The following is an 11,820-nucleotide window of genomic DNA, read 5'->3' on the forward strand; positions in this document are numbered from 1 at the left end:
TTTCCCACTGAGCTAAACTACTGTGGAATGTCCAACCAAGTATGAGAAATTCATGGCAACTGACTAGGGACTGAAACCTCCAAAAACATAAACTAATCCTGGTAAGGTGGACAACACCTATTATTCCAACAACTCTGGAGGCTTAGGAAGGATGGTCACAAATTCAAAACCACCTAAGCAACTCTGTGTAATCAAAAATAAAGAGGGTTGGCAAATTAGCTAAGTGGAGAAGACCCATGGATTCAACATTTAGGCCATCAAAAAAAAATCTTAGAATAAGCCTTATCACAGCTATTAGCTGTTGTAGGGGGAAAATTAACACAGCTAACTTGATAACTTTATGTGGCTAACTTGATAACTTTATGTGAACATTCTTATCTGGGGATTCAGTGTTCTGTAAGAAAACAAAGCATTTTCCTGTGGAAACATCTAGAAGCAGAATTGCTAGGCATCTGCCACTTCAATCAACATTCCAAGTGACTGTCCAAATAAGACATTCCCCCTGTTAGAGTTGCTATTTATCCACCTATACTCAGTCTCATTCTATGCAGGAACATATTTACAAAATAAAGGTTTGTATGCAACATGCCTTTGAAATGCATGCAAAACATGTTTTATTTTGTCATTTAATATCATTTCAGAATTTCACACTTAAATAAATATGAGATACACGACAAACATAGCATCTGAAACTCTTCACAATGGTTCTAAGAGGGTGGGCAAAGGACAACCATAAATGCAAGATTTCTTCACTAGTCTTGGTGTTGCTTAAATGACAAGAACGAGTGTAGCGTCTTTAGTAATCAAACATAATGATAGCAAAATGAAAAGGACTGACAAAAAATTCTCTATCCTTGGCCTGCTTCTACACAAAACACCCCAGGAGTCAACAGGATTTTCAGGAAGAGCATCTCCAGCTGCATGTGTGAATGGTGCCCTGCCCCCTAGTGGTCTGAGGGATGTAGCCTGCAGAGCTGGGTCCACAGAAGCTGTTGGAGAGACAGGAAAATCTCTGGTGGAAAACTTCAAGGTGTTCTATGTCCTAGAGTCCCAAATTGTGAACCTGGTTCCAAGTGAAAAGTTCTGTGATACCGCTGTCTTCAAAGTTTCTCTCAAAAACTCAGATCAACAATATCCAAAGTCTCCCCTGGGCACCCTCAGATGTCATTGACCTGCATGCCCAGGTGACTGTCAGAACACTCTGGATTCACAAACAGGGGCTCTCATCTCAGTGCAGGAGCCTCCAGGAGTTCTTGAAGTTGCAGTAGCTGAACCTGTGGCTTCAATACAAGTTCTGCTTTCAGTAGGGACCTGGGCTGCTCTCTAGCAACTTGCTGTCCATGTAACACAAAAGGTAGCCCATGTAGGAGGATGGAGGTATCCAACTCAATTATGGCCCAAGAAAGATTCTGCCAAAGAATGTGAATTGGAAATCGAATTACACAGCAACAGGCACATGCCTGCCACAGTACACCACAGGCACATTCACTGTGAGCACAGTGGGAGAGTTGAGGGCTGGGGGAGATTTTTAAAGGCAAAGGTAAAAAGAACTACAACACATATTTCCAAATAATAAGTCTTGGCAACTGTAGGAAAGAACAAGAGAGATGTAAGTTCAAAGTTAAACAGACAGTTTTTGGACACACATTGCTGCAGAAGTCTGTTCTAAAAGGCTGAATTCCAGCAGACTCTTGTAAATTCTTGTGAAGCAATCCCGGCTGAGATGTCTTCCTTCATAATGTCCTGGCTTGGTTTTTGTGGGTTTGTTGGTGACGGTGGACACACATGAAAATCCATTGTGATACCAATGACACTGTCAAATTTCAGAGAGTCCAGGCTGTCCTGGCAGACTATAATATCCTGAAGATGCTGCTCTGCTTCAGGGAGGAGAGCAGCATCCTGCAGACCTTGCCATACAAAGGCACTGTAGAGGACCTTATCTCCAAGGTGGAGATAATTTGTGAGACAGGCTGTGCAAGGTGGATCTAACTAAGCACACATTGGTTTGAATCTGGCAAGTGCTGTCTTTGTGCCTGTTGCTGTGGCAGTGGCTGCCTGAGTCCAACTTTCTCCACAGCATTAGGAGAGGCACAGTCAGGGATCTATGACTGGTGGGTACTGCTACCCCTCCAGAAGACACTGAGAGTTCAGGAAGCTGTGAGGAAGGGCTGTTAGTTGGGATAAACTGGGATGTATAAAGTATTGGGGGAGTTTTTTTTTATTTTTCTGTTTTTATTTTTTTTTAATTTTCTAGGGCATTTGTGATTTTTTTGAGTTTTTTGTTTGTTTGTTTTTGTTGTTGTTTTCAAGAAAATTTCCTACACTGAGCATCTTTATGTGCACATTGAAGAGACTCTTAGCTCTGACCCTGAGAGCATGACTACAGGATGACATCTGACTATAGGTCCCTAAAACTCAATGCCAAGGACTTCAGTTAAAATTTCAGCCAAGTCATCAAATGTTTCATACCTCTGCTCAGTTGGGGACATTAGAATTGGGTCCTGAACTGGCAGTTTCTCTTGGTAACTCTGTGGCTGTTGCAGCTGTGGATTATAATATCCCCAGTCACTCTGCTGCTGTGGTCCCCACAGATCCAAGAGGTCAATGTCCTGCTGCTGCTGCATCATTGCCTGCACACTATTGTCACAGGGCAAAGGCAAGTCATCAAATAGTTCATACCCTTCACCCCAGACCTGCTGGTTTGGGGACCTGGGCTGCTCTCTAGCAACTTGCTGTCCATCTAATGCAATAGGCTCTGGAAGAACACTCAACTCCATTTGTGGAGTAGATGTGCACTCAATCTGAGTCCTTGAATCCTCTCCATTCTTTTGAGAATCCACATCCTGCTCTTGTGGAAAGGAGGGCAACTGCTGCCCCAAGACATTGTGCTTCTCAGACAATAGAAGTGGGTCCTGAACAGGCAGCTTCTCTTGATAACTCTGGGGCTGTTGCAGCTGTAGATTATAATATCCCCAGTCACTCTGCTGCTGTGGTCCCCACAGATCAAAGAGGTCCATGTCCTGCTGCTGCTGCATCTTTCCGTGTGCACTATTGACACAGGGCAAAGGCAAGCCATCAAATAGTTCATAGCCCTCACCCCAGACCTGCTGCTTTGGGGAACTGGGCTGCTCTCTAGCAACTTGCTGTCCATCTAACACAAAAGAGTCACAGGAGCCATTCTCTTCACTGGGGAGTCCCCATGTCTCCATCAGAAAGGAGCCAGCGTTTCCCTGTGGAGCCTGCTGGAGGCAAGAAGGCTGTGCAGTGGCTCTGTTGTCATATTGCATCTGGGCCTCCTGGTGCCCTAAAACAGGATGATGCCCTTGGACAGGGAACTCATGTCTTCTCCTGGTGTCAACCACTCTCTGTTTCTCTTTGAGTCGTAGTCTGCATCTTTTATTTTGAAACCAAATCTAAAAAGAAAGAAATTATTTTCAATAAAATATTTTATACTAAAGCTTAATTTCAGCATTATCACTGACTTGCTCATTGGCCTGGGGTAGACACACTAAAGGCAATCCATCCTGGGCTGAACCATGCAGGTTATTGTAAAAATTATGAACAGTGCACAATTCCAAACTCCCAACTCTTCCCAGGATCTACCCAAACCATTCTGTCCATGTGAACACAGGCTTTTCAAAGTCTCCCAACAACCTCTCTGCAACCTAGGAGAGCCCCAGGTGCCCGGCACACTTTCCTACAGCCTCTTGATTTTTCCCAAGATCCCCATCAACACCCATTCATGACATCATGTACTGTAAGTTTATTCATAAATTTGTTGCATTTAAAAGCCATAAACAGAACAAATAAAAGTTTGTGAAAACTGGACAGTGTATTATAGATGTGATCCTGACAATCGAATAGAACAACTCTAGTCTACATTTTTTTCTCCTGCATCAATTCACGATAATTGCAATGCCAGCCATAGTCCAAAAAGCTTTGAGGTATGTGTTTAAAAATGACAAAATGCTTTTTAGAATAGGAAACTTAATTAGCTAGGTTTGTAGAGGCTCACAGTCAAGAGTGCCTGGAAGCATTTTGATATTTGATCACTCCTGAAACCCATCTCCCAATCAGGATGAATTTAGGTTAACATTTAGGAAAATCTTTGATCCCCACTTAGGAGGTTTAAAATTATAACTCTACATAACAAAACTGGTTCTTCTAAATACATGCTCTCATTTCCCCTTCCAACATAATGAAACACAAAGAAAATAAGATGTGAGCATCCATCATTTGTCAACAGTTAGCAGGTGGGTTCAAAATGATGAGACCAAAAGGCAGGTGCTCCCTTTCTCATTTCCAGACTCCCTAGGATCCTCTGCCTGACCATGCTTGCCTCTGCATCACATGGGCTTATTCTAAACTGTTGCACTGCTTTTCAAACCAGTTCCTCTCCCTGACGTTATCTGGTTATGATTTTCTACTTCTTAGTATAGCATCATTCATTTGCAGGATGTTTGAAATATTTCCAGTTCATGGAACATTTGAAATACAATAACTTCATAGCTGACAGAGAATTTGCTATGCTTTTACTTTGCAACACTGTTATTACATTCCCTTTCTTATTTTCTCTAAGAAAATGTTCTCCTAGTCTCAGGCAACAAATATTTTCAATAAGCATTGGATATTGATAGAAGAGAGATATTGCAAACCCAATTCACTACACATTAGGGCAATCCCAACACAGTAAAACTTTGTGCAGCATAAACAATAATTCACAAAAATCATCATATCAGAAATTCCCAAAACAAAATATTGGCTCATGTCCCAATTGGCTACAAAGTGCCTACTAATGCTATGAGGTGCCACATGTGGGACATAATTGAACCAAGTCTTTCTCCTGCACCTTGGGCGATCACCCCTTGGGAGTTAGATTGGCATACCATAGTTAGCAGTTTGCAAATAAAATCCTCCAATGTCTCTGCCAAAAAACAAATCAGGACAAATTGAAGTGCCATCCTTAAATCTTATCACTGAATACTCAATATCTCTGCAAACTCTTTGTCCCAACTTTAAAATATCCAATCTTCCCAGTTTTCCATAATTCCATAGCCAGCACCATGATCAAACCTGGCACAGTTACTATTCTGAATAATTACTGAGCATGTTAATGGGTGCCTACTCCCAACACTACCTCACGGTTGTTGATTTTTTCATAAAAGTAACATAATAAATTCACACCCACACTGAAATGAAACTGTGACAAAGATCAACTATATCCTATGTGAAGAAATGACATGAGACATTTTCAAACAATCATTGTATTTACTGTATTATATAAAAAAGGTATGTTCATGCAAATTTTCCAAATTTTGACTTACGTTGATTGAGCTTATGGGGCAATGCATTTGCTTGGCCAGCTCTTGCCGGGTCCCAAAATCCGGGTAGGAATTCTGTTCAAATGATCGATTAAGAATCTCCAACTCATGTTTTGTAAATTTGTGCCGCGGTTTTCCTAACCCTTTTTCCTGTTTTGTTTCTTCTACTTCCATAGGACTATCTTCAACTGAAGATGCTAAAAGTGCAGAAACAGAAAGAGAAAGATTGAGGATTGCCAGTAGAATCCAGAGGAAAAAAATATTATTTGTTCACCAAGAATTTAACAATGCAGAACTCTGCTTCACAACTTATTCATATTATTAACACCAAAAATGGATTAACTGCTGATCCTTAAAAATATGAGGAAAACATGAGATTATAATCTGCATGGTAGAGAAGAATTTTAGTCTAGCCAAAATTCAAAATATATAAAAAGAGACAAATAAAAAATGTTCAGTCAAAACAATAATTGAGGAAATACAGCTAAACCAGCTCATATCAATCTGATAACCAATACTTTAAATGGTTGGTGGAAGAGTAGGGGATGAATAAGATTATATAAAATAGAAAGGAAGCATTGGGTTGGGACAAGTATTTATCATAATGTCCACTTTGATTTTTTGCTCATAAGATGACATTCAAAATAATCTTAGCCTTCAACATAACAATTAAGTAAAGGATACTTGAGGTTTGGGGAGCATGTTTACATGACTTAAATGATCCTTTCTGAAACCCTCTTCAATAGGATAGCAGCCTTAAAATAATGGACACAGCATGTCGTGTCAGATCAGGTACACAGAGTATATTTGTTTCATGATAGTTAGAATTGAAGCCAAGGCCTCAGGCATGCTAGGCTAACACTCTACCACTGGGTCACACTCAAAGCAAAAATAGAAAGAAAGGCTATAGATGTAGCTCAGTGCTGCAGCATCCTGAGTTCTATCCAGCACAACACCAAAATAAAGGAAGAAAAAAGAGTACATAAAATGGGAGATAGAATTCTAAAGGTACAGTATCTTTATGAGATTGAAGTTAAGTTAGTATTAAGAGGAAAATAAAATATTTTGACTGTAATTTTCTTGTCTGTAAAAAAAAAAGAGCTACAGAATTGATACAAAAGAAATTGACAAGAAAGTGAAAACAAGCCAATACCTAAAAATAAAAGAAAAAAAAAAAAACACGTCAAAGCAGTAGAACAAAGGTGGGAGAAACACACACACACACACACACACACACACACACACACTTTTGTAAAATACACCAACAAGAAAAATGGCAGTATTAACCCTACTCCCTCCTCCTTGGGCCTTCAATCCCTCAGTGGCTTGGTTCTCCATTATTTTTCAAATGGGAAGGGGATAAACCCACCTGCTGTCACACTAGTTGTACTTCATTCCAGCCCTTTTTTATTTTATTTTTATTTTTTTGAGACAAGGTCCTACAAAGTGACCTCAAACTTGAGATCCTCCTATCTCAGGCTCCAGGAGTCACTGCCATGGCAGACATGCACCCCATGCCCTGCTACTAGTTAATTGTACAGAATATTGGGATTCTTGGTGACACACTCAACCATTCATAAAAACGTGTTTGATTGATACACCCTCCCTGTTTCTACCCTTTCCTCTCTGGGTGACCTAATCCAATTGGAAGGCATCCATTCTTCCATAGAACACAAACATGAGACATTCATTTCTGATTCAAAAGAAATTAAATTTAACAACTGGTCCTGAGAAAACTGGATATCCACATGGAAAGGATAGAGTTGGACCTTTTACCCAATAGGGAAATATTATCTCAAAATTCAAAGAATTATAAATAAAGCTAAAAAATGCATAAAACTTGCTGTAACAAAAACTTGGGAGAAGGTTTCATGATATTGAATTTGGCCATGATTTCATAGATATATCATCAAAAGCACAAACAAAAAAAATTACTAGAGGGGCTGGGGATGGGGCTCAAGCGGTAGAGCGCGCTCGCCTGGCATGCGTGCGGCCCGGGTTCGACCCCTCAGCACCACATACAAACAAAGATGTTGTGTCCGCCGAAAACTAAAAAGAAAATAAATATTAAAAAATTCTCTCTCTCTCTCTCTCTCTCTCAAATATATTTAAAAAAATCATTAGACTATAACTAAATAAAAACTGTGCATGAAAGGACACAAGGAAGAAAATGAAAGGACAATCTGTGGAACAGGTGAATCCCTTTGAAAACCACACCTGATACAGTGCTGATATCAAGACATAAAGAACCATATCTCTAAAGTGGGCAAAGGTTTGGAATAGACATTTCGCCAACTCAGATATACAAATTGTCATTAAGCCTGTGAAAAGATGATCAACATTACAAATCATTAGAAAGCCAAATTTAAATTCACAGAAAAATCAAACCTCACTCCCATCACCAATGCTACTATCCACAAACCAAATAAGCAAAACAAAATAACTGCAGAGCGGTAGCAGAGGAACTGGAACCCCTGATGCCCTGTGGGTGGGAAGACAAAATGGTGTAGCTACAATGGAAAAAATATATGGTCATTGCTCAAAATAATTAAAAATTACTATATTATCCAGCAATATCATTTGTATGAGGTACCTAGAGTAGTCAAAGACATTGGGACAAAAGTACAACGATAGTCCTCAGGGAATGGAGAGGGGGCTGAGGGGGGTTGCTTTAATTGTCACAAAGTATCAGTTCTATAAGGTGAAAAGAGCTCTGTGGAGAGTTGCTGGTAATGGTTACAGGACAATGACATGTAGGTGATGCCACTGAAGTGTACATTTAAAAATGGTGGTGAGGGTAAATTTTACCTCTTTCATTAAAATTAAAAAAAAAAAAAAACTCAAGGAAATAGACCCAAAAGAGAAAATATGAATCTGTACACTTTACACAAACATAGGTTACTTGGCAGTAAAGTCACTTATAAAATAACTAACCTGTGCCTGAAAACAGATTTAATTCACTCTCAAAGTGGAACCTCTTTGGCTTTAATGGCCCAACCTACAAATAAAGTTGCAGGGCACATGCGTTTTTCACACAGGAACTTCAGGGGCTTCAACATTGACTCCATTCCAGTCAGACTAAGCCCAGAGATATTCCCTCTCAGTCATGAACTAAATAAAAATGTTGTGGCCAAGGATGGACTAGATATATGATGCTGATGCCTCATGGCATATCATTGAGTTACTATTGACGTAAGATTTATATTAGATTTTGTAAGTGAACTCTATGATGTCCACACAAGAAAAACCTCCTCATATGTTTCTCAGAAACAATCCTCACCATTAAGCAATGCCTGATTGGAAACGTATTTTTTTTGATGATTTTAATATGAGAAATTCAATTACTCTTACAATACAGGCATTTTCAGTTCTGTCTTGTGGAGCAAAAAACAATTTTATATAGAAAAAAAATTTTTGAACATAGTATTTAGTCATCATGGGGAGCTAAGGAGAGTACATTTGAGGCTTCTCCCTGTCTAGAAGAGGCTGCTGAGAAGAGTAAAGGAAGCAATGCTTTTAATAATGGGATCTAGGAGACAGAAAGTTTCTTCAGCTTTTCCTAAGCAGTACCACTTCTCAACCACTTATTCTAGAGAACCATCAAAGATATGCCGCATGAGGTACTGGACATGAGAATGCAAATTACCCAATGTTTTGAAACAACTCCTAAATGGGAATTTAAAATTTAAAAACACCAACAACAAAATCTTCTATTCACACTTGGGGAGTCCAGATGAGCACAGCCAAGTTTTCAGAAAAGCTTCTGGTCTGGTTCATCCCACTCCTCACCCAAAAACTCATATACAAAAGTTTCAGATTTTCTGAAAAGCAAATGTTCATCCTTCAAATGTTTGAAAAATGTGAGGTTTTTGGAAGCCAAAGCTCAGTAGTAAAAACAGCAACCAAAGATATCATCCTGTGAACTGCAGTAGCCCCCTGAGTCGAAGCAGGGCCTCTAGTGCCTATTTACCTGAGATCCATGATGGCTTTGTGGAGAAATTCACATCCCATACAGACTGCAGTAATTCAACACTGTTGTTTCTTTTTTGGGGAGGGGTAGTTTCCTGAACATTTTTTCCTCTGAGACCATGTGCCCAGTGGACTCCTGAGTCCACTATGTACACTTAGGAGGAGGGTCATATAAATTGCAAGAGAGCTACAGCTGAACCCACAGCCTTCACCTTTCAGCAAGGGCTCATCTACAAAAAGAAATCAGAACTACAACAAAGACTTTCGAACAGCCATTCTGCACACAAAAGATTGTGCCAAAATCTCTTCCACTATCCAATTTATTTATTTATTTATTTTAAAGAGAGAGAGAGAGAGAGAGAGAGAGAGAAGGATTGAGAGAGAAATTTTTAATATTTATTTTTTAGTTTTCGGCGGGCACAACATCTTTGTTTGTATGTGGTGCTGAGGTTCGAACATGGGCCGCACGCATGCCAGGCGAGCGTGCTAATGCCTGAGCCACATCCCCAGCCCCTATCCAATTTATTTCTAAATTTATTTCTAAATTCCACAGAATATTAAAAAAAAAAAAAAAACTGAACTCGATAAACAATCCCCAGGATCACTCATTAAATCTTCTAGTATATTTTCTCGCCCCTCCCCCATCCTTGGGTTCTGGAGATCTAACTCAGGACCTGGGACATGCTAGGCAAGTACCCTACCTTTAAGCTATGCCCATGTCTTGGTTTGATTTTGATTTCTTTGTTTTGTGCTGGAGGAAGCCAGAAAGAACCCAGGGCTTCATGCATATGGGCTCCTGCCTGCTCGGCAAGCACTCTGCTACTGAGCCACACGCCAGCCTATCCTGTTGATTTGATTTTATTTTTCCCTTCACTCTGGGCCCTTTACCACCTCTGTCCCCATTAATATCTAAAAGCTCCTAGACTGGCCATGATGTCAGGATCCTCCCACCTCAGCTACCCACATAGCTGGGATGATAGGCACACACACACCGTGCCTGGCTAACTCATCATCTCACACCAAAGGAGAAAGCGAATGAGAACTCAAAGAACTTATCCCTGGACCTCAACCCAGAGCAGTACCTGGCCAATCTAACTAGATTCACTCACCCATAATGCACATCTTCTAGGCATGCCGCTTAATTTGTGTGTGTGTGTGTGTGTGTGTGTGTGTGTTTTAAGTGGGACTACCAGATATATGGTTTGGTTGGCTTGGAAATATTTCCAAATATCCTTAAATTTTCTAAGAAATCTCTTGCACGCAGTCTACACCCTGCCACGAAATATCATAACTCAACCCTCCACCAAAGAACCTCACCTTTGGAAGCCATGTTGCACTTCTACTCCTAACGCTTTCTCCCTGGTAAACTGAGGAACTCTGGAGCAGCATCCTCTAATATACCCCACGCTAGACACGCCCACAGATGGCTCCACCCCTGAGTGATGACGCCAATACCCATACCACGCCCCTTGCCCCAGGCCCAGACAGGCTCCCTGGGGCTGCAGACTCAGCCCCGCCCTAGCCCACACTACAGCCTAGACTCCTCTGATGACATTTAACCTACCTCTTCCAATCTTGGCTTCCCTTCATTGAGCACCCACTGAAACTAAACTTATCTAATATCCACAACACCAATAAAATGTCTGCACTACTTTATGCCCACTTGGATTTGAGGGTACCATTAATGGAGTTGTTTAGGCTTTTCAGAGCCACTGACCTCAAAGCTCCTCTCACCACACTCTCACAGCCCACACACACTATGTGTTCTGACAGTCTTGACTCAAGGACGAGACACATCACTGGATATAGTATTGCTTAAACAGTATTGAGCTTAGAATTAGGAGAGACTATACACTGGAATTCAATAATAATATTATAAGACATAGACTAACATTTTATGAAACTTAGATCATTTTTAAAAAGAAACAACACCTTTTATTCTTGTTTTCAGTAAGGCAACATGAAAATACAGGCATTCTACACTGAACTACACCCATAGCCATTTTTTATTGTTTTATTTTATGTTTTCATCTCAGAAGATAAATGGCAATAGTGCAGAAATTAAAATTTTAAAACCAAAAAAGCTGAAGGAATCCAGTTTTCTAACTTAACTCCATGATAGACAGTTTCTCTGTAACCAAAAATCAAGAAGATGGCCCAACAAACAGATTGATGGACAGTTAAATTCATGGAGGGCCTTTCACAGGCGATGACAGCAGATGGGCCCCAGGCTGTCTGCTTAGGACAATCTGCCATTTCAGGCACTGCATGTGCTTTGGGGCACATGGGGGAATATTTTCGGAACCAGAAGGGTTGGAGGAGATTGGAAACTGAGACAGTAGAGCAACCAAAATTGGGTTGAGCCACCAGTTGTCCCCAAAGCCATCTTAATTGTTCTGGAATCCCACTCCCCCTAGCCACAGCCCCCTCTGCTGATGGCCTTCTTTGCCCCCATGGGCTCTGGCAGGTCTAGCTCCAAATTCCAGGTCTCAGGCTTTCTTTTGGAACACTCTGCATGGGATCACAACTT

General features: G+C 40.5%; 1 protein-coding gene across 1 annotated transcript; it reads right to left on the reverse strand.

Moving 5' to 3' along the window:
- Positions 1-2,408: 2,408 nt before the first annotated feature.
- On the reverse strand, positions 2,409-10,620 carry LOC125614728 (cytoplasmic polyadenylated homeobox-like protein 2). The gene is made up of 3 exons (XM_048797640.1): positions 10,608-10,620; positions 5,325-5,518; positions 2,409-3,239 (listed from the first exon to the last, which is right to left on the reverse strand). The coding sequence occupies exons 1-3, from the start codon at positions 10,618-10,620 to the stop codon at positions 2,409-2,411; spliced, it is 1,038 nt and encodes a 345-aa protein (XP_048653597.1).
- Positions 10,621-11,820: the final 1,200 nt, after the last annotated feature.

Source organism: Marmota marmota, unplaced genomic scaffold (genome assembly GCF_001458135.2).
Source record: "Marmota marmota marmota unplaced genomic scaffold, marMar, whole genome shotgun sequence".
Taxonomy (NCBI): domain Eukaryota; kingdom Metazoa; phylum Chordata; class Mammalia; order Rodentia; family Sciuridae; genus Marmota; species Marmota marmota.